Source organism: Coffea arabica, chromosome 11e (genome assembly GCF_036785885.1).
Source record: "Coffea arabica cultivar ET-39 chromosome 11e, Coffea Arabica ET-39 HiFi, whole genome shotgun sequence".
Lineage (NCBI taxonomy): Eukaryota > Viridiplantae > Streptophyta > Magnoliopsida > Gentianales > Rubiaceae > Coffea > Coffea arabica.
In genome coordinates, this window is record NC_092331.1 from 15,452,484 (window position 1) to 15,475,422 (window position 22,939).

At 39.5% G+C, this 22,939-nt stretch overlaps 1 protein-coding gene across 1 annotated transcript; it reads left to right on the forward strand.

Moving 5' to 3' along the window:
- The first annotated feature begins 514 nt into the window (after window positions 1-514).
- Window positions 515-22,691, forward strand: LOC140021157 (uncharacterized). The gene is made up of 7 exons (XM_072071928.1): window positions 515-1,000; window positions 1,595-3,402; window positions 4,594-4,969; window positions 5,231-5,521; window positions 5,846-5,996; window positions 6,807-7,093; window positions 22,389-22,691. The coding sequence occupies exons 1-7, from the start codon at window positions 515-517 to the stop codon at window positions 22,689-22,691; spliced, it is 3,702 nt and encodes a 1,233-aa protein (XP_071928029.1).
- The last annotated feature ends 248 nt before the right edge of the window (window positions 22,692-22,939 follow it).

Here is a 22,939-nt window from a genome sequence, read left to right on the forward strand (position 1 = left end):
CTAAAGAAGTCTTTTGCATTCACAGGTAAATTTCAACATAGCTTCTCGACGAAGCCCCATTATAACGCGATCCCGAAGTAAGACCCAAAGGAATCGTGTAGACATGAGTACTCAACCAGAATCATCCGAAAAGTTCGTTGCAACTACCCAGCCGGAAACCGCAAGTCCTGGGGTTCAGTTGACTGAGTTACTCACTAAATTTGGGGAAATGGCATCAGAAATGGCCGCTCAGAAGAAGTTGATTGACGAGCTCGTTAGTAGCGGAGTGCGACCTGAACCTGTACCCGCTACACAACCACAATCCGAACCATTTGTTATTCCTTCATTTCAAACCACATTTGAGGGAACTTTCAATCCGCAATATGCTTATACTCAAAATCCTCCTTTTTATCCCCCTTATGGGCAAGGATTCCAGCCTCAGGGTGATCCAAACATGCATGTAACTCCACCGACTTTCTTTCAGACTACCGCAGAGCCCGTTGTGCCGGAGCACGTTTTTCAAAATAAGCCAGAAATGGGAGATTCGTCTGCCCAGATTGATATGAAGTTACTTAAACGCTTGGATCGTTTTGATGAATTTATCCGGAAAAGCCAAGGTTTAAGCAAGCAAGGGGTGCTGGACTACGATGATTTGTGCCTATTTCCAAACGTACAACTGCCGGAGGGGTTCAAGACTCCGAAGTTCAACAAATATGATGGCACGGGCAACCCAAAGACGCACTTGCGCTTGTTTGCTAACAAGTTGGGCAAGCCAGTGGATGACGAGAATTTGCCGTTGAGATTATTTCCAGAAAGCTTAGAAGGGGATGCTCTCGATTGGTACTCCAACCTAAAGCCAGAGGAAGTGAAGACCTGGCTCGATCTGTCCAATGCCTTCATTCGACAATATGAGTACAACTGCGAGCTAGCGCCGACCCGGACTACTCTGGAAGGAACGAAAAGGAAGCCTTCTGAGGACCACAAGACCTATGCCAAGAGGTGGAGAAAAGTAGCTGCGAAGGTGGAACCACCGATGACTGAGGATGAAATTATTCGCACATTCATCAAAGCCCATGATCCGCCGTACTTCGAAGAGATTTTCCGTATGACCGGATGTTCGTTTGCTGCAATTGTAAATAAACTTGAGGAGTTTGATGACTTTGTGAGGGCTGGGAAGATTGTCAATGTTTCCGCCCTTAAATCTCAGTTGGATGCTTTACAAGGTCAAGGAAGCAATGTGAAAAAGCCACCGTTCAAAAAGAAGGAGGGGGATGCAACCTTTGTTTGGAACCAAAATCCTTCACCCAGACCTCGATACCAACACAGCCCAATCTACCAAACCCATTACCCTTATTATCCAAACCCGTACCCTGTATATGCCACTAATATCCAGCACCCTAGACCTCGCCCAAGCTATCCTAACCCACCTTCAGCCCCTTTTCAAATTTCTCAACCAAATCCACCCCAAAACCGACCACGCCTTCCATATAACCCAAGATTTCCGCCTCCAAATAGACCTGCTTACAACCAACCTCAACCTTCTGAACCTTACAACCGACCCCCTAGCCGTACATTTACCAATTTAGGTAGGCCTTTAGACCAATTATATGAACAGTTAAAGGCCGCCGGGAAAATTAGTACGGTACCCCCTCCTACCTATCCATATGGCATGCCCGCCTGGTATAACCCGCAAGCTGTCTGTACTTATCATTCGGGGGCACCTGGACACTCGACTTTGGATTGTAAAGCTCTTAAGCATAAAATTCAAGATATGGTTGAAGTTGGGGAAATTGTAATTAGGAGAAGGGAGGCACAAGGACCGAACGTAAATAGAAACCCCTTGCCGGAGCACGCTAATATCGTTGGGGTTATTCTGGATGATGCAGAGTATGTGGAACAAGTCAAAAAGTTGGCGAGGGAAGCTGAAGTATTTGGAATCACAGACCAGCCATTTGTCATAGAATTGCCATTTGAAGAGGACGAAAAGCCTTTTATTTTGGATCTCACGCCAGCTGAGAGGGAGTCTTTGAAGCCCGTAGTCATTGAATTCCCGAAGCAAGAGCCTGTTTTAAGTCTGCAACAAGTGCCATGGAATTATGATGAACCTGACGTGCAGATTGGGGAAAAGTCAATTGCAAAGAAGGAAGTGTCAGTGGTTACCAGAACGGGGAAGATTGCAAATCCACGTGAAGCTGCCAGTCCGATTCGAGCAAATAACTCCGAGCCGCCCGTTAAACCAACAATCACTGAGAAAGAAGCCTTGGATTTACTTAAGAGGCTTCAGAGAAGTGAGTACAATGTAGTTGAGAAGCTGAGTAAGTCGCCTGCCCAGATATCCATGTTGGATCTACTCTTTTCTTCAGACACGCATAGGGACGCACTGATCGAAGTATTGACTAAAGCTCAAATCCCTAGGGACATTTCTGTTGATAATTTCTCACATGTAGTTGGAAGCGTGTTATTCACCAAACAAATTACTTTTTCTGACGATGAATTGCCGGTGGAGGGTATTGGACATAACAAGGCCCTATACATAGTTGTGAGGTGCAATGGGAAAATGCTGCCGAAGGTATTGATTGACAACGGATCTGCGCTTAATATCTGTCCTTGGAGCACCTTGGAAAAGCTAGGGTTGCAAGACATAAAGCTGAGGCCTTCAGGGACTATAATTCGAGGATTTGATGGAGCGCAAAGAGAGCCAATAGGAGAAGTGGATTTAGTCGTCGAAATAGGGCCCGCCCAGTTTCAAATAACCTGCCAAGTCATGCACTTTCCTAGTGTTTACAACATTTTGCTTGGCAGGCCGTGGATTCATAAGTCTGGGGCTGTGCCTTCTTCATTGCATCAGTTGCTGAAGTTTGTGGTAAATGACAAGCTGATAACTATATTTGCCGAAGAGGATTGCCTTGTAATCACCGATTCTGGGTCAAAGGAGAATGGAAGCCGCAATGTCACCATGACTCCTCATAGCACGGCTGATATCGTCTCTGTAAGTTGGATCACAAACGAGGAGCGAGTTTTACCAAAGGCTAGTGTCATGATGGCCAAAGAAATGATCCGTGGAGGCTATGAATTTGACAAAGGGCTGGGACGAGATTTGCAAGGAATTCTGAAGCCAGTGGAGATTGTGGAGAAAAAGGATTCATTTGGTTTGGGTTTCCGACCGACTGCCAAGGACATCAGAGAGATGAAGGAGCGCAAGAAAGCGGAGAAAGAAGGAAGGCAAAGGGTTCTTGACATTCCACCACTGCATTATACTTTCCCACGATCAGCTGAGGTGATCATGTCAGAAATCAACCCAGTTGACGAAATTGAAGCAAGTTTGGCCCAATTGTTCGTTGGGGCAACATTTGAAGATATTGTTCCAGGCGAAGCTGAATTTCCTGACATTCTCGAAGGATCAATTCCCAATTGGACAGCCGAGTCCCTGCCCGTTCGGAAGGAGTTTCGGTAAAATGAAAGGGGTTTATCATTCATGTGAATTCATGAAAATACCTTTGCATCTGTAAATAGCCAATGAAAACAATTTCCTTTTTGACTAACGTCTGCACATGTAAATATTGTTAAGTTTTCATTTCCATCTGCTTTCAATCAAAGGTTTTATGAAAATGCACAAGTTGTTCTTGTCGTTGTTGTGTTGTTTATTCGCTTGTTTATATTCATATTGCTTGTACATTTGTTGGTTGTGTGTTTGTTTACTTATTATCCCACATTCGTTAATTCTTTCAGATGGCCAAAAATAAAATTATTTGATCCTTTGGATATCACAATTTTGGAATTCGATAATGGCAATCTCTATATCACTCACGACTTGGAGGTTTGTGAATCCGAACTCCAAAGCGAGAGTGATAATGAGGAAGTATCCGATTCGTTTGCAAAGGATCTTGAACAATATGAGGAAAAACCGAAACCGAACCTGGAAGAAACAGAAAAGGTTAACATTGGAACTGAGGATGAAATTAAGGAGGTGCAGATTAGTATTCATTTGAATAAGAGCCAGAAAAAGGAGATGCTTGAGTTCTTGACTATGTTCCAGGATGTATTTGCGTGGTCCTATGATGATATGACTGGCATTTCAACTGACGTGGTGGTGCACAGGTTACCCACAGACCCTTCTTTTCCACCCGTAAAGCAAAAACCCAGAAAATTCAAACCAGATATAAGCCTCAAAATAAAAGAACAAATTGAAAAACAACTCCAAACCAACATTATCATTGTTTCCCATTACCCTATTTGGCTTTCAAACCCAGTCCCTGTTCCAAAAAAGAGTGGAGAGGTGAGAGTTTGTGTTGACTATAGAGACCTTAATAAAGCCAGTCCTAAAGATGATTTCCCTCTACCAAATATTCACATTCTCTTAGACAATACTGCCGGACATGAGATTGAATCCTTTTGCGATTGTTTTGCTGGCTACCACCAAATTTTGATGGCAGAAGAAGATAGGGAGAAAACTGCTTTCATTACCCCTTGGGGTACCTTTTGCTACCGAGTCATGCCTTTCGGTTTAAAGAATGCTGGAGCAACGTATCAGAGGACCATGACAACCCTATTTCATGATATGATCCACCGGGAGATGGAGGTCTACGTGGATGACATCATAATCAAGTCTAAAAGGACGGAGGATCACTTGGATGATTTGAGGAAGCTATTTGAAAGGCTGCGAAAATACAATTTGAAGTTAAATCCTGCGAAATGTGCCTTTGGGGCACCAGCTGGTAAATTGTTGGGTTTCATCGTGAGCAAGAGAGGCATAGAGATAGATCCGGCAAAAATCAAAGCCATTCGAGAGATGCCAGTGCCGAAAACTCAGAAGGACGTGAAAAGCTTCTTAGGAAAGATCAACTTTATTGGGAGGTTCATTGCCCAATTAACGGCCACATGTGAGCCGTTGTTCAAATTATTAAGAAAGAATGTGCCGTTGTACTGGAATGAAGAGTGCCAACAGGATTTTGACAAGATTAAAGATTATTTGCTGCACCCTCCGGTCCTGGTGCCACCCAAGCCGGGCCGACCATTGATCATGCACTTGTCTGTGCTCGACGGAGCCGTAGGATGTGTTCTGGGGCAACACGATGACTCTGGAAGGAAAGAACAAGCCATTTATTACCTAAGCAAGAAGTTCACGCAGTACGAGGCTAATTATTCGTTCATTGAGAAGAGATGCTGTGCGTTGGCCTGGGCGGCTCAAAAGCTGAGACATTACCTGTTGAGCCATACCACTTATCTTATTTCCCGATCTGATCCTTTGAAGTATCTCTTGGAAAAGCCGATGCTAACTGGACGTCTAGCTAAGTGGCAAATAATCCTCTCGGAGTTCGATATTGTTTTCACTTCTCAGAAGGCCGTCAAGGGGCAAGCTATAGCTGATCATCTGGCGGAAAACCCAAGGGACAATGATTATCAGCCACTTCACACCTATTTCCCTGATGAAAAGATCTTATTTGTAGGCGCCACGGACGATATAAGTGAGCAGAGCCCTGAATGGAGGCTTTTCTTCGATGGAGCTTCAAATTCTCTAGGAGCTGGAATTGGAGCTGTTCTGGTTTCGCCCGAAGGAAAACACTACCCTGCCGCTGCCAAATTGCAATTTGCTTGCACAAACAACATGGCTGAATATGAAGCTTGCATTTTTGGTCTTAAAATGGCTTTGGAAATGGAGATCAAGGAGTTGGTAGCTTTCAGTGATTCAGATTTACTCGTGCACCAAATCTTGAAGCAGTGGATAACCAAAGATTCAAAAATTCTGCCCTACCATTGTAGTTTGCTCACTCTGGCCAAGCAATTCCTAAATTTGGAGTTCAGACATCTCCCACGAGCCCGAAACGCATTTGCCGATGCTTTGGCCACCTTAGCCTCTATGATTCAGTATCCAGATGAGTTGAAGATCGAACCGATCCAGATTCAATTTCAAGATAAACCTGCTCACTGTTGGGCTATAGATAAGCCCTCTGACAATGTTCCTTGGTATAATGATATTAAGGAGTTTGTCAAAACTGGATCTTACCCTCTGCATGCTGGTACAAAAGACAAGAGTTTTCTGCGTAGAATGGCTTCCAAATTTTTCTTAAATGGTGAAGTGTTGTACAAAAGAACCTCTGATTTGAACCTTTTAAGGTGCATTGATGAAGATGAAGCTCAGTATATGATGAAAGAAGTGCATAGTGGCGTTTGTGGACCTCACATGAATGGCCATTTGCTAGCGAAGAAAATCATGAGAACCGGATACTTCTGGCTTACTATGGAGCATGATTGTATAGATTTTGTCCGGAGATGTATAAAATGCCAAATGCATGGTGACATCATACGCGCTCCACCCACTGAGTTGCATAGCATGACCGCCCCGTGGCCCTGTTCAATGTGGGGTATGGACGTGATTGGTACAATTGATCCACCTGCTTCAAATGGACATCGATTTATATTGGTGGCGATTGAGTACTTTACCAAGTGGGTTGAAGCGGAGTCATTCAAACATGTGACGAAGAAGGTAGTTGCCAATTTCTTGAGAGATCACATCATCTGTCGATTTGGGGTGCCTGAAACGCTTATCACTGACAATGTCAAAAATCTGAACAATGACATGGTGGATGGACTATGCGAGCAATTCAAGATCAGACACCGCAACTCCGCCATTTATAGGCCTCAGATGAACGGAGCTGTAGAAGCCGCGAATAAGAATTTGAAGAAGATTATCCGCAAAATGACAGAAAAGCATCGCGATTGGCATGAAAAGTTGCCTTATGCATTGATGGCGTACCGGACTTCTATCCGGACATCGACTGGGGCAACGCCATATTCACTCATGTATGGAATGGAAGCTGTATTACCAGCCGAAGTTGAAATTCCTTCGTTGCGAATCCTCATGGAAGCTAAGTTGGAAGAGGCTGATTGGATAAAGCAGCGCCATGAACAATTGACATCGATCGATGAAAGGCGATTCAATGCTATTTGTCATGGTCAGTGTTATCAGAAACGGGTGGCCCGAGCTTACAACAAAAAGGTCCGTCGGCGTGCATTCGAAGAAGGTGATAAAGTGCTAAAGCGGATTTTGTCAATGCAAAATGAAGCTAAAGGCAAATTCGCTCCAAACTGGCAAGGGCCGTTCATTGTCCAAAAGGTATTACCTGGCGGAGCCCTTATTCTAGCAGAAATGGATGGACGAGCATTCCCTCAACCCATCAACTCAGATATGTGCAAAAAGTTTTTCATTTGATCATGCAAATTTTTTTTAAGAAATTCATGCAAATGGCGAAATGCAAGTCAGGCCATCTTCTTTTACACTAAAAACATTTTATCTCTACTCGTCCCCTTTGAGCCATCAGAATTGACAAAATTTCGTTTGATAACCCCTGAGAATTGCAAACCCCACACTGGGGCAAAATTTTAATTTTTGAAAGAGAGATGAGCAAAAAAAAGGAAAAAGAACCCCACACTGGGGCAAATTTAGTTTTCAAAGCAAAGTGCAAAAGTGAGGAAAATGCAATGAAGAAAATGCAAAGAGTGAAAATCCGATCAAACTGGGGCAAATTTTCCCCGGTTTCGTTCAAAATCGGAAATGATTTCAAAATAGGGCAATCTCAGTCTATTTTACCCCTGGCATCGAATTTGCTTTCAAGCCTTAACCTTTCTGGAAAAACACCCCACCTGACCTCATTACAAAGCCCAAAGTCCTGGCTTCCGTCATTTGTTGCATTTCTATTAGCAAAATTTGATAATCAACTGGCAAGTGATGTCCGTAATGCCTTCTCCTAATCTACAAGGGAAGTGCATTTTACTGATGCCTGAAACCTTTAACTCATATTTCTGAGTCGATCATGGTCGAGATGTGTCTTTATTCTTTAGGTGAAAACCCGAAAGGGCGCCTCGTAAAAAAAAAAAAAAAAAACAAAAAAAAACAAAAAAAGAAAAGAAGAAAGAAAAAGAAAAGCAAAACAAAAAGGGTAGGGGCAACCTTGGTGAAAACCCGAAAGGGCGCCAAGGCGGTTTTTTCACAACAGACGAGCGCGAGAAGGAACAGCTGGTGACCTGGTTCGTTTGGAGTTTTTCCTCATGTTTGTGATATTTTGCCAGTATCAGATTCCGAAGCAAAATATCCAAAGTCTTAAATATGATTTTCGTTGGCTAAATTTGTATTGTTCTTTACAAATATTCTTTTGCAAAATGTATCTTTACGAACCTTTTTGATTGTTCTCCATTATTTGTGTATGACTGCTTATGACTGTCTACATTCTTTTGCATGCTCATTTGTGCCTGACGTAGGAAATAATCTTGCATATACATTGATTGTTATATGATGAATTCCACGCATCATTCTTTCACCATTGAATTCAAATGAATGATAAACCCTAATGATTGTGCAAAGATAAGGGATTCAATCATCAGTTATAGTGCGTGACATGCAACAAAGCTGCCACCTGGACTGGGTGACGTGGTAAATCCGTATTTGATCAGTCTCAGAATTTGTAAAGTCACAAGTTCGACCAAGACGGATGCCGCGGAACAGAGGCAAAAATAGTACAAGACTCATGTTTACACGATTCTCAAGGCAAAACGGATCAAATAATGGTGGCAAATCCATTATCATTTATTCTTTTCTTGCAGGAACACTGCGTTCACAAATGAAAGCGATCATTCTCTTTTTCAAACCTAAAGCAATGTTATTTGCAAAGTTGGATTATAAGGACCAACGTCAGCCATCGCTTCAACTACAGAGATCCAATCTCCCTCTAAATACAAAAATTTGAACTACTCTCAGGTAAAAATTCAATTCATTGTCTCAAACTTCCCCAGTGAAGTCCCGTTTAAATTCTGTTCGGGTCAGTCCCGTTTAATTTCTGTTCGGGTCAGTCCCGTTTAAATTCCTGTTCGGGTCAGTCCCGTTTAATTTCTGTTCGGGTCAGTCCCGTTTAATTTCTGTTCGGGTCAGTCCCGTTTAAATTCTGTTCGGGTCAGTCCCGTTTAAATTTCTGTTCGGGTCAGTCCCGTTTAATTTCATGTTCGGGTCAGTCCCGTTTAATTTCTGTTCGGGTCAGTCCCGTTTAATTTCTGTTCGAGTCAGTCCCGTTTAAATTCTGTTCGGGTCAGTCCCGTTTAAATTTCTGTTCGGGTCAGTCCCGTTTAATTTCATGTTCGGGTCAGTCCCGTTTAAATTCCTGTTCGGGTCAGTCCCGTTTAAATTCTGTTCGGGTCAGTCCCGTTTAAATTTCTGTTCGGGTCAGTCCCGTTTAAATTCCTGTTCGGGTCAGTCCCGTTTAAACTCCTGTTCGGGTCAGTCCCGTCTTATTTTTCATGTTCGGGTCAGTCCCGTATTAGAATTCTTGTTCATTGGAATCTTTTTGCAGCCCAATAACACAGGTAAGTATTTGGTGTCCACTTCTTTGTCTCAAGTTTTTTCAAAACTCAGACAAAGAGGGGCAAACTGTAGACACCAAATTTTGAATAATTTGTATGTAGCATCTACTTCATGATTTTTATTTTAGATCGCTTGCATTTAGTTCATTGTTGTGTGTTTTGTATTTTTAGTTGTTATTTTTATTTTAGTTTTATTCATTTTGCCCTTTTAGTTTGTCTATTCATTTTTATTTTGTCATTTTAGGTTTTAATCACTTTTAAGTTTTTAGTTTTTAGTTTTTAGTTTTTAAGTTTATAGAGTTTTTAGAAAGAAAAGAAAAATCATTTTAGTCATTTTGTTTTTATTCAATGCTTTCTTGAAAGAAAAATGAAAATGCAAAATCATAAAAAGGAGAAAAAAAGAAATTAAAGAAAAAGAGGAAAAGAAGAAAAATTTAAAAAAATAGGTTTTAGATGGATTGGAAAATAAAAAAAGAGAGAGGAAAAAGAAAAAAAGGAAAAATTGTTCACAAAAATATGTTTATTTCTTTAAATTCAATCTTTGGGCACTTTAGTTATTTTTATTAAGTTATTTTGAGAAAAAGAAAATGATGAAAAGAGGAAAATTGAAAGTTAAAAAATGGCCATTTTGTTTAGTTTTTTGTTTAAAATTATTTTTGTTTTGTTATAATTATTGTTACCTGGTTTGTGTAATTTTGTTATTATTATTATTTATATTTTATTTTATCATTTCTGTAATTATTATTGTAAAAAAAAAAAAAAAAGAAATATTTTGTCGCGGCATGCACGCTGCAATTTTTTGCAGCGTGCAAAGGACATTCGTAAGAGACAATTGGAGGGCTGGATTTCACAGGGGTAACAAGCCCCTCATCCTCATCGTTGAGATGAGGGTTTAGGAGATTTGGAAGTGGATATAAAAGGTAAGAGGAGGCTCAGCCGTGAGGAGGTTTTTGGGGAGAGTAAGAACGGCTAAAAGAAAAACTGAGAGCTGAGAGATTGAGTGGGGACAGCGAGAGAAAAACTGAAAGAGAAAGCTGGGGTTAGGGGGTGGAGGAAGAAAGAGGGCTTAGAAGATCCGAAGAAAACAAGAGGGGAGAGTCGAGGGGGATAGAGAGGTTTCGGAAAACCTGAAGAGAGAAATCGACGGGCAAGGAGGTGAAGAGCAGCAAAAAATTTGACCTTCCAGCCTGCATTTTTCCAGCGAACGACAGAAGACTTTGAGCTCCCAAAATTTGGATTCCTACATCTCAACTTCATAGGCTACAAAGGTAATCCTTTTCTGGCTTCATATCTCCCAACAAGCTCAGTAGTTTGTATGTTTTTCCTTTTCCATTAGACTTCATAAATTTTCAGTTTTGGTCCGCAAGTTTCACGGTAGAGAGTTGCAGGTTTGGACATTGTTTTGATATGATGAGTTTATATTGACATTCTGGGTTTGTGGTCGGAGGTTGGGTTTGAAGATTTTGGAGTTTGTTTGTCGTGAGAATCAGTTTTGTTTGGGTAGTTATCGATCATGCCTGTTTTGTCTTGGGCTAGTTCTTCATTTTGTTCTAACGCTAAAGGGGCCGAAGAGTTGGAATTTCTGGAATAGATTTTTACATGTGGAAGTGTTGCATATTGTTTTCTTGTTAGAAGCCTAAAAATTCATGATGTTGATTGTTGGGATGTGATTCAATAATGGTAAAGATTTGTGATTTGGGTTGAAGATAAAAAATGAATGAAAAGTCTTGCGGCAATCTAAGGTTGGCCGTTAACTGATTTTGTATGAAGGTTGGCCGTGAACTTACCTGTCCTCATTTAAAACTCTGGTTCATTGGCTTTGTTTTCTGGTTTGTTTGGGTCAATTTTTAGCATGAATGTGAGTTATTTCTGAAGTGCTTTGAATCTGAAGTTTGATTCACAGTTGAACGGCAAACAGATTTTCATTTTGGTTGATAATTTCTGGGTAGCTAAGCTTTCTGAAATGGCTGACTTTCCTCTTTGGTTTAATGCACGTAAGTTATGTGTTTGGTTGGAGTTGAAGATGCAATATACGTGCGTGTTTGGGAAGGCTTGAAAACCTTAAATTAGAACCAAATGTTTGCTGAAATTAACCATTGAACCAGTCTTGCGCACATATGCTTTAGATTTTTGGCATGGCTTTCCGTTTAATTTTTGTTGTTCTTGATTGGCTTGTTTGTGTAGTCATTTGCTTAGTGTAAAGTTGCAAACCTGGATTTGAAAGTATTTAATCAAAGCTGTGTGTATTTGGGTTCAATAAGGTTTGAAAGAAACGTTTGATTCTTTATTGGAAAACATATGAGCAAGTGGCCGAAATTTCTGTGGCATTCTTATGGCTGTCCAATGAATTTTCGCGCTTAAGCTGCATGCTTAATCTTATGTAGAAGGGAAGGAAGGGGAGTTTAGGTGTTGAGTTTGTACATTTGCATCCTTAAAACGCTTGAGCTATGGTCGAATGTTTGCTGAGAATAAGTAAGTCAAAACTGCCGAACTTTCTGTCCTAGAATTTTCCAGCCGTGACACATGAAGTTTCCCTTATTTGTTCCTTTGCTGCATTTTTCATCTAGCCATGAGTTTGCATTTGTAGTTCCCTTGCTGCATTTCTCAGCCTAGCCATGAGCTTGCATTTGTAGTTCCCTTGCTGCATTTCTCAGCCTAGCCATGAGCTTGCATTAGTTGTTCCTTTGCTGCATTTTTCATCTAGCCATGAGTTGACACATGTTGTTCCCTGGCTACAATTCTCCAGTTTAGCCATGAACTTTCATCTTGGATTCTTTGCTGCATTTCTCATAAACCCATGAGCTTGGTGAGCTTTATATGTGTGAAGTTCATGTGAATGGAGTTGCGACATAACAACAGAAATTTTGCCGTAGATGGTTTTCTTTCTTTTGCTGCAGTTCATCTCCATAACTTGCTGTTTTCTTAGCTTCTTGCAACAACACATAAGTTGGTTTTGCCCATTTCCTTTTTGCTAGCTAAATCTATTGTAGAAAAGGGTAGTGTTTGATTGGTTTTGAAGATGTACGTTTGGCTCTAAATAGTTTGAACAACGTTTAAACATTGCTGGAATTTTGATGAGGTTAGGAACATTGAATCTTCTTGGCATAAAATTTCCTAGCACTTGCATGTTTGTTCCTGCTATGTTTTGGTTTGTTTGGGGGAACCAAGTTGGGTGTTATGTTGTTTGACTCAAGGTGGGGATGTTGCTAGATAAAACTTGTCCAAACTTGGCTTTAGTTTTTGCCAAAATCTGTTTGAAAAAAAATGCAAATGCAGCAATCTTTGAGTTGGTTTTGTAACAAAAGTGCAGCAGTTTTTTTTTTGATTTTGTAAACTTGCAAGAAATTACTTTGATTAAGTATTGTTTAAGCATGCTTTAATTGGAGTTAGTTTAATGCTTTGCTAGCTAAAGATTCATAGATGAATTTGCGGATGAGCTAGCTTAGCCTACCAAGATTTTCTTGTTACTGCCGAAATTTCCTTGTTGTTTGCCGAAAGTTTCTTGTTTGTTGCAGAAAATTTTGTTCTTTACGTATGCATGCATGCCAATATTTCTAAATGTAGCACTTTGCCCCCTCAAGTTTCCCCTTATGCCACTATGGCCCAAGTAATTGGAACATTTAATCAATTTGATCCCTCTAAGTTTCTCTTTGTGCCACAATAGCCCAAGCATGTTTTAGTATCTTGTAATTAAGTCCTAAAATCATTGCAACTTCAATCATTGTTTGACTCTTTCTTTATTTTTGGAATCTTTGAAGTGCTTAAACGATTTATTAGATTCAAATGTTTGAGTAATGCTTGTTTTTGGGGTTTTTAGTAGATGTTATGCTTGGAGATTGGATGATCATGCCTTTATTTTGGGCTTTAATTAGTTTTTTGATATTCATTGAGTTGCAATTGATGGAAGATTCATGTTGAGATGGTTTAGGTGATCGGTTGGTCTAATTTGTTTTTATTTATTTATTTTTTTTTATTTTATTTGATCATTTCTAAGTTGCAAAGTGAGGACGGATTCGATGTTTGATGGATTCCGAGTGTCATATTTATCTTTTATCATTATATTGGTGCATTAATCCTTTCCTTTGAATGGTTTTAGCCCAAATTAGCTTCTTCTTTAGTGACCATAGCCCAAGTTGAGTCTCGTTCACCTTACTAGCATTACACACGGGGGAGGTACAATTTCTTTTTATCTCTTTTTGTTTCTCCTATGTGCTCTTATGTGTTATGTGAATATGCCTGTCTACTTCGCTTTCCTTGCCTCCTTGCATGCATTTACTTGCTTTTACTTTTATTTAAGTCTTATGGGGTATGTGTACACCTCTTGGCTTGTAATAGATAGGGCTCGAAGAGCATTTGGTCCATTTTCCCTTCCCCTTTACGCTTTTATGGGGTATGTGTACACCTCTTGGCTTGTAATAGATAGGGCTCGAAGAGCATTTGGTCCATTTTCCCTTCCCCTTTATGCTTTTATGGGGTATGTGTACACCTCTTGGCTTGTAATAGATAGTGCTCGTAGAGCATCTGGTCCATTTCCCCTTCCCCTTGGTTGCTTGCTTTTGTTGTTACATGTTAAATTGCTTTAGTAGGCTCTTGCATCTAGTCGAGCATGCTAAGTGCTACGTGCTACGTGTTTACGAGCATTTTGGCATGTCTACTTGCTTTCATAACCATGAATGAATGGAATGGATGAATGTACGTCACCACACTAGCCTAATGCTAGTTGTGGCTCATTTTTTCATTAGGAATTCATAGAAAGGGCTAGTCCAACGCTAGACCCAATAGGATTTTTCCTTTATTTTTTTATTAATGCATTATTTGCCTGTTCACTACATATCACGCATTTTCCTTAGTTTTATCATTTGGCATGATCCTCGCCCCCCTTTTCCCCTCACTTTAGGTTTTGCATCCCATACTAGCTATAGGGTTCATTTTGCTTGAGTGTCCCCTTCCGATAAGGGAAACGAGCGAGTGTGGCTACTCGATAGCCTTAGCACGCTAGTTTCGCCTTCTAATCAAAGGGAAAATCAAGTCACGATTTAGGTCTCCCCGTACCCAATATGCATGAATTCCCTAGACTCATGCATTCTCAATCCACTCTATCATTACACTTTCACTTTTGTCTCATTTGCACACATGCACCTTTTTATCACCTTCACTTGCACACGAACACTTTTTTTGTCTCCACTTGCACACGAACCCTTTTATCTTCACTTGCACACGAACATTTTTATCTTCACTCGCACACGAGTACTTTCATCTACATTTGCACACCTTCACTCTTATCTTATTACTTTTATCATTTTTCTCACTTCACACAAACTCACACTTTCACATGGCATGCATTCCACTCATTTTTCACGTCATTTAGGTTTAGGTGTGACCTCTCCAAAAGGATCATTATTGGGCTTCACAATTAATGTGATTGGCACCACTCAACCTTTGAAGAGAAATTTCCCCCAATCCCCCTAGGTCTAGGTTTTTTGCATTCATATAGACATATCCAATACGCGATACATACCTTGGGTAGAAAAATTAGGATAAATTGGTTCAAGTCACGCAACTAGCCTTGGCTAGGTCGAAGGGGTGCCTTGAATTTTTATCCTTGCCTTCCCCTTCGTCAAATGTGACCCCCGATCCCTCTTTTGGTTACGTAGACCCGAAAGTTCTCAAAAAGGGTTTATTTACTTTTTTTATTCAAAAACAAAAATCGTTTTTGGGTGACTTGGTACACCCTAACTCTATACCAAGTGGCGACTCCATTTTTGATACAAAAAACCCTTTTGAACTTCACTTGGCCAAATCGTCGCATTCTAAGTCCCATGGCCTTTTACTTTTCATTTTGCACACGTTCACACATTGCACACCACACACCACACAATTCAACTCGAATCAAAAAGTGGGGCGCGACAATGCAGGATGAGGCCAAAGGCAAATTCGCTCCAAATTGGCAAGGGCCATTCATTGTCCAAAAGGTATTACCTGGCGGAGCACTTATTTTGGCAGAAATGGATGGATGAACATTCACTCAACCCATCAACTCAGACATGTGCAAGAAGTTTTTCATTTGATCATGCAAATTTTCTTTAGAAATTCATACAAACGGCGAAATGCAAGTCAGGCCATCTTCTTTTACACTTAAAACATTTTATCTCTACTTGTCCCCTTTGAGCCATCAGAATTGACAAATTTTCGTTTGATAACCCCTGAGAATTGCAAACTCCACACTGGGGCAAATTTATTTTGAAAGAGAGATGATCAAAAAGAAAAGAGAACCCCACACTGGGGCAAATTTAGTTTTTAAAGAAAAATGCAAAAGTGAGGAAAATGCAATGAAAAAAATGCAAAGAGAGAAAATTCGATCAAACTAGGGCAAATTTTCCTCAGTTTCGTTCAAAATCGGAGACGATTTCAAAATAGTGCAATCTCAAGTTATTTCACACCTCGCATCAACATTTACTTTCAAGCCTCAACTTTTCTTGAAAAACACCCCACCTGACCTCATTGCAAAGCCCAAAGTCCTGACTTTTGTCACTTTTTGTATTTCTATTAGAAAATTTGTTAATCAACTGGCAAGTGATATCCATAATGCTTTCGCCTAATCTTACAAGGGAAGTGCATTTTACTGATGCCAGAAATCTTTAACTCATATTTCTGAGTCGATCATGGTCGAGATATTTCATTATTCTTTAGGTGAAAATCCGAAAGGGCGTCTCAAAAAGGAAAAGAAAAGAAAAAAAAGAAAAGAAGAAAAAAAGAAAGAAAAAAGAAGAAAAGACAAAACAAAAACAAAAAGGGTGGGGGCAACCTTGGTGAAAACCCGAAAGGGCGCCAAGGCAGGTTTTCTCAACAGACGAGCACGAGAAGGAACAACTGGTGACTTGGTTCATTTAGACTTTTCCTCATGTTTGTGATACTTTTGCCAGTATCGAATTCTGAAGCCAATATATCCAAAGTCTTGAATATGATATTCGTTGGCCAAATTTGTATTTTTCTTTACGAATATTCTTTTGCAAAATGTATCTTTATAAACCTCTTGGTTTCTCTCGATTATTTGCGTTCGACTGCTTGTGGTTGTCTGCATTCTTTTGCATGCTCATCTTTGCCTGACATAGGAAAACATCTTGCATATATCATTGCTTTTTATATGACAAATTTTCATGCATCATTCTTTCACCATTGGATTCGAATGGATGATAAACCCTAGGGTTTGTGCAAGAATAGGGGATTCAATCATCTATTAAAGTGGGTAAAATGCATCAAAGCTGCTACATAGATTTGGTGACGTGGTAAATACGTACTTTATCAGTCTCAGAAATTGAAAGGTTTCAAAATTACAAGTTCGACTAAGGCAGACGCCGCAGAACAGAGGCAAAAGCATTACAAGACTCATGTTTACACGATTCTCAAGGCAAACCGGATCAAATGATGGTGGCAAGTCCATTATTTATTCTTTTCTTGCAGGAACGTTGCACTTACAAACGAAAACAACCACTCTCCCTTTCGCACCTAAATCGATGTCAGAAATAGCTCCCCAGTAAGCAAAGACGAAGTGATAATGTTATTGGCAAAGTTTGATCATAAGAAATAACATCAGCTATCGCTTCAGCCACAGAGATCAAATCTCCCTCTTGGTACAAAAAGTTTGAACTACTCCCAGGTAAAAACTCAATTCATTGTTTAAACCTCCCCAGTGCAGTCCCGTTTTAAATTTCCTGCTCAGGTCAGTCCCGTTTTAAATTCCTGTTCGGGTCAGTCCCGTTTTAAATTTCTTGTTCGGGTCAGTCCCGCTTTAAATTCTTGTTCGAGTCAGTCCCATTTTAAATTCCTGTTCGGGTCATTCCCGTTTTAAATTTCTTGTTCGGGTCAGTCCCGTTTTAAATTCCTATTCGGGTCATTCCCGTTTTAAATTTCCTGTTCGGATCATTCCCGTTTTAAATTTCTTGTTCGGGTCAGTCCCGTTTTAAATTCTTGTTTGGGTCATTCCCATTTTAAATTTCTTGTTCGGGTCATTCCCGTTTTAAATTCATGTTCGGGTCAGTCCCGTTTTAAATTTCTTATTCGGGTCATTCCCGTTTTAAATTCATGTTCGGGTCAGTCCCGTTTTAAATTTCTGTTCGGGTAATTTCCGTTTTAAATTCATGTTCGGGTCAGTCCCGTTTTAAATTCCTGTTCGGGTCAGTCCCTTTTTAAATTCCTGTTCGGGTCAATCCCGTTTTAAATTCCTGTTCGTTGGAATCATTTTGCGGCCAAATAACACAGGTAAGTATTTGGTGTCTACTTCTTTGTCTCAAGTTTTTTCAAAACTCAGACAAAGAGGGGCAAACTGTAGACACCAAATTTTTTTTAACTCATTCATTTTTGTTTTAGTAATAACTATTATCTATTTTTTTTGTTTTAAGGCACCTTTTAGCATTTTATAGCATCTTAGACTATTATTATTTTTTATATTCATTTTTGATCATTTAGCCGTTTACTTACATTTTAAGATTTTTTTAGTGTTAAGAGTTGCGGGAAAATAGTCTAAAAAATATGCCTTATCTCTGTTAGATTTTATTTTTATGCAAGTTTATTGTTAAAAAAAAAATTATTATTATTATTACATGCAAGCTGCGAACGACCGCAGCTTGCAAAGAAGAGTTGCAGCAAGGCCCTTGAGGGCAATTTAAGTGATGAATGGCCAGGTGTCTAGGACACCGCAGGCCCTAGAGAGTTCTAGAAGAGGATAGGTGGAGGGTGGAAATGAAAGGGGAAGGACGTGAGATGTGGAGCAGCGTCGGATGAAGGGTTTTGGGAAGTAACGGATGGAAAAGGTGACGGCTGAAAGGGCTGAGGTCGGATAGAAAGAAGAGAAGATCTGACGGCAGAGAAAAAAGAGGAGAGATAGAAGGAAGATACGGTGGGGAGAAAAATCAAGAGTTTCGGGAAAGAGCTAAACAAAGAGAATCAGAAAGATGGGGATCTGGGATAGCAGCTAAGTCTGGATTGTTGAGCGAGGAAGAAACGGGCAAATCAACAGGAAGGGAGGTGGTGGGGATTCTGGAGGGCAATCGCAGCAAAAGATGAAACTTTTCTCAGATTCGTTTGGCCTGCGCTAAAGCTTGTCAATCTTCCATCCAGACGCTGTTTTGTTTTTCCGCTATTCAAAGGAGCGAAGGTAACCTTCTGTTCCCCTTTCCCTCGTTCATCAGGCTTTCATCTGGATGATTGAATAGATTTCTGTTGCTGAACTTGTTGTGAGCTTTCTTCCTTCATTTTTTTTTTGTTATTTGTGTATATTGGGAGATGGTGGATCCGTGTCATGGCTGTCTTCTTGGATTTTTAGCGATAAAGTTGTAAATTTTCAGTGGGTCTCTGATGATATCACTATAGGTTTCCTCAGAGATAGAAATTCACCGTGCATCCTTCATGCCTTTTCCTTGCTTTGATCAACAATGGGCTGTATACCATTTGTTATGGCTGTTAGGGCCTTTAAGAATCAGATTTAAAAGTCTGCTGCAACAAGCTTCCAGCTCTCAGCTTGTTGCGGCAGCTGTTCTTTTCTTTGTTTTTCAAAGTTGCGGCTGGTTTGATATGTTGGATTCTACTCGCTGCTTGACTATATCTGCTGGCGAGGCTGTGTTTAAGATATTTTGTTGGGAATAGGTATGTGCCTTGATGTTGCTAACAATGCTATCGAGGAAGTTTTCTAGCCGAACGAAATTGCTGCAAATCCTCACGTTGCTTGCTGCATTTTGTACCTGCTGCCTTTTGTTATGCTGTTTTTTTCCCTTGCTCCTGTTTGTTTATTTGTTCAAGTAACTATTTTCTTGTGTTTCGGTGGAGCTTGGGTGCTTGCTCAAAAACCTGTTTGAGGTTGTTTTGGCCTGAATTGGTTGTCTGAGATCTGTTTTGCGATTGAATGGTGAAATTACAGGTTTGGTTAAGAGTTTCTACATGAATACAATCGCATGAGATGAGCTGCTAAGTTTGCCGCAAGACTCTGATCTTGTGGCCATTCTTTGCTTTAATTCCTTTCATTTGCATGTTTAATTTTTGTATGTGATGATGGTCTTATGGAAGCTAATGAATATTTGAGTTTTGAAGCCCCATTTGAGTTGTTTGGGTAACCAATAGGAAGCCTTGGCCGAAACCCAGCAACCAGAAATGAAGAAAGCCTCCATTCGTATGCATGCATGAAATAAGTTCTGAATTTTACACCTTGACCCCCCAATTCCCATTTAATGCTTTTAAAGCCTAAGAATTGGAAAAAATCAATCAATTTGGTCCCTTTTTAATTTCATTTTTCCTTAGGTATGTTTTAATTTGTTTTGGGCAGATTGATTAGGACTTTTAGGATAGATTTCGAGTATTTAAAGTTTTCTTAATAATTCTTAGTTTTAATTCGGATTTTTATTAGACTATTGGTAATTTTGTTGCTTAATCATAATAAATGGATCATCTTTCATTTTATGGAGTTTAAATTTGATTTTTGCTATGTTTACTTTTGAGTCGTTAATTCTACTTTTTCTTCCCTTTTTAGGCCCCCTAGTATTTAATGACAATAAAATTGATCTCACAAACTTTTCTTTTCCGTTCAAGTGGGTCCTTAGTCGTTTTCTATTTTAGAATTTTGTTTGACAATTTACCTTCTTTCTAGTTAAGCATTATTTGACTACATTTAAGTCGCAATTAGGGAAGAATTTGGTGGTGTGTTAGTACCCCTTTTTGAAGTTTCTAAGGTGTTCTGAGTTTCCTTTTTGCCTTTTATTCTACTTATCTTTAAAGTGGTGCATTAATCCTTTGTTTTGATGGTTTTAGCCCAAGTTATCTCTTTCTTTGGTGACTCTAGCCCAAGTTAAGTCTTGTTCACTTTACTAACATCACAAACGGGGAGGTATAACTTCTTTTATCCTTTTTTGTCTCTCCTCTATGTGATCCAACGTGCTAAGTGAGAATTGCATGACTACTTTGCTTTCCGTGCCTTTCCTTAATTCCCTTCATTTATTTCATTTACGTTTGCTTTTATTAAGTTATTCTTTTATGGGGTATGTGTACACCTCTTGGCTTGTAATAGATAGGGTTTGGAGAGCATTTTTATTCATTTTTCCTCTTTCCCATTTGTTTTAGTTAGCAAATGTAATAGGTTTATTAGCTTGATTGCTTGCTTTTGTTGCTACGTGTTAATTTGCTTTGTTAGGCTCTTGCATTTAGTCGAGCATGCTAAGTGTTATGTGCTATGTGTTTATAGGTGATTGGCATGTCTACTTGCTTTTTATAGTCATAGATGAATGCGATGGATGAATGCGTCACCGTGGCTAGTCCAACGCTGGTCATGGTCTTTCCCCTCGAGCTCTCGCAAGTCCAATGCTTGTGAGAGAATTTTAGAAAAGGGCTAGTCCAATGCTAGACCCAATAGACCGTCCCCTCTCGTTAGTACATACTTGCATGTCTCACTACATTTCATACATTTTTCTTAGTTTTTCTAGCATTTGGTATGCTCCTCCAATCATTTCCCCTTCATTTTAGGTTTTTACATCCTCATGCTAGTTATAGGGTACATTTGCTTGAGAGTCCCCTTTCGATAAGGGAAATGAGCGAGTGTGGCTATAAAGTAGCCTTAGCACGCTAGTTCTTCCTTCTAATCAAAGGGAAAATTAAAATCATGAAGTTAGAAGTCATTCTCGTACCCGACTTGATGCATTCCTCTAGGTTCATACACTCTCATTTTTATTATATCACTTCCTCACTTTCTTTATCCACACTCTCTCACTACTTATATTTTTCTCAATCCACATGCCATGTTCGCACATTTTTCTTATTTCCCTATGACTTATTTATTTTCTACAAATTGCACCCAATTGCACTTATATGCATTTACTACCATTATACCTTTATTTTCTCAATTGGCACACATGCACTTTTCTTACATTTGCACACTTGCACTTACATTTGTTTTATTTTATTTTATTTTGCATTCTTCTCACATTTTCACACTTGCACTCATATTTGGGTCTTCATTTGCATTACCTGTGATCTCTATGAGAGTTTTCCTTATTTGGCCATCACAACCCATGTGATTGGGACCAAAAATCCTCATAAGAGACATTTTAGATTTAGGATTGCATTTTTTTTCGCATCCATTAGTCATATCCAACATGCAATACATACTTTGGGTAGAAGAATTAGGAAAAGGAGGGCTAAGTCACGCAACTAGCTTTGGTTAGGGTAAGGGAGTGCCTTAGGCTTTGCCTTTGCCTTCTCCCTTATCAAATCTGACTCCCGAACCTTTTCTTTGATTTTCGTAGACTAGGAGTCGTTTAAAAGGGATTTTTTCTACTTTTTCCTTTGAAAACTCACCTTTGGTGACTTGGTACACCTTAACTCAATACCAAGTGGCGACTCCGATTTTTATTTCAAAAACCCTTTTTAAACTATATTTTGGGTCAAATCGTCGCATTTACAAGTCCCATTTAGATCCACTTTCTTTGTAAATCAAAAATCACTTTTCAAATCAAAAATTCACTTTCAAACCATTTATTTAATTTTTTATAAAAAAAAAATGGGGCGCGACAGCAAGCAACAAAGTGAAGTTAATATGAGGTAAAGTTTCCAATTCATGCTCTTTAATTACAATTTAATCCTCTTTCTCCATTTAAATTGATGTTAATTTCTGTTGTTGAATTTGAGGGCTCGAATTCCCATCATTTTAACTGATGATTCGGGAACAATCAATCGCACTATATCTGGAGAAGATGCAGAAAAAATGATTCTATTCACTTCATTTCAGCATAAACTAGCATAAGAAAGTGTAAGTGATAACTTTCTATTTTATATCCATGCATAACAAAAAAGATAACAACAGCTGACTAAAACTCAAAAAATAATTTTTGCTGCAGCACTTTGAAGTAGATACTGAACTTAATGGTTCCTTGAAAAAATATATAATTGTCTACTTTCTCAAGGCTTATGAGACTCACTTTAAAGACTAGGGACATATTAAAACTGTTGTGTCCAAAGCTTACACTGCAGATGATCTGTTACTGTAACATTTCTATATCGCACCGAAGTTTCTTCTGCAGTAGGCACTTCCTCACCAAGATATCAACAAAAAACAACAACCAAAGGAAGAAATGTTCACACCAACCACTAAGTTGGTGCTTGAAGAAATTGCTGGAGGCAATTGTTCCATGAAAGATGATGCATATGGGAGCAGTGGGGTAAACAGGAGCCTTGATTTTCCAAAAGGGCTATCTAAAAATGACGCTACACCAGTAGAAACACTATCTAAAGAGCCATCCACTATCTCCGAGCAGTGTACTAAAGAAGGTCCAGAAGACAGCAATCCGCCTGAGAATATTGAAGATAAGTCCAGCAAAGAAGCTTAAGGGCAAGTAGGCCTGAACTGCTTTAATTATGTTACTTTTATTAAATCTTTTGTTAGCTAGCTAAATGATTAGGTCCATTGCTTTGATACTTTCTTTGGAACTGCTTCAGTCCTTGACAAATAAGGGATCATGAGATAGCTATTAATAGTTTAGTTTGTTATCCTGCACCTGCATAGATCATGAAACTTAATTGCAAATGCTAATATGTATGAAGATCCAGTATCAAAGCACATGTGCTGTCAAAAGTA

Bases quoted from the DNA above. Each gene is read 5' to 3' on its own strand.
- LOC140021157 (XM_072071928.1), top strand. From the start codon at position 515: ATGGGAGATTCGTCTGCCCAGATTGATATGAAGTTACTTAAACGCTTG. The intron at 1,001-1,594 runs GTGGAACCACCG...TTATATGAACAG, and splicing joins GGAGAAAAGTAGCTGCGAAG to TTAAAGGCCGCCGGGAAAAT. The intron at 5,522-5,845 runs GTTTCGCCCGAA...TCTATGATTCAG, and splicing joins CTGGAATTGGAGCTGTTCTG to TATCCAGATGAGTTGAAGAT.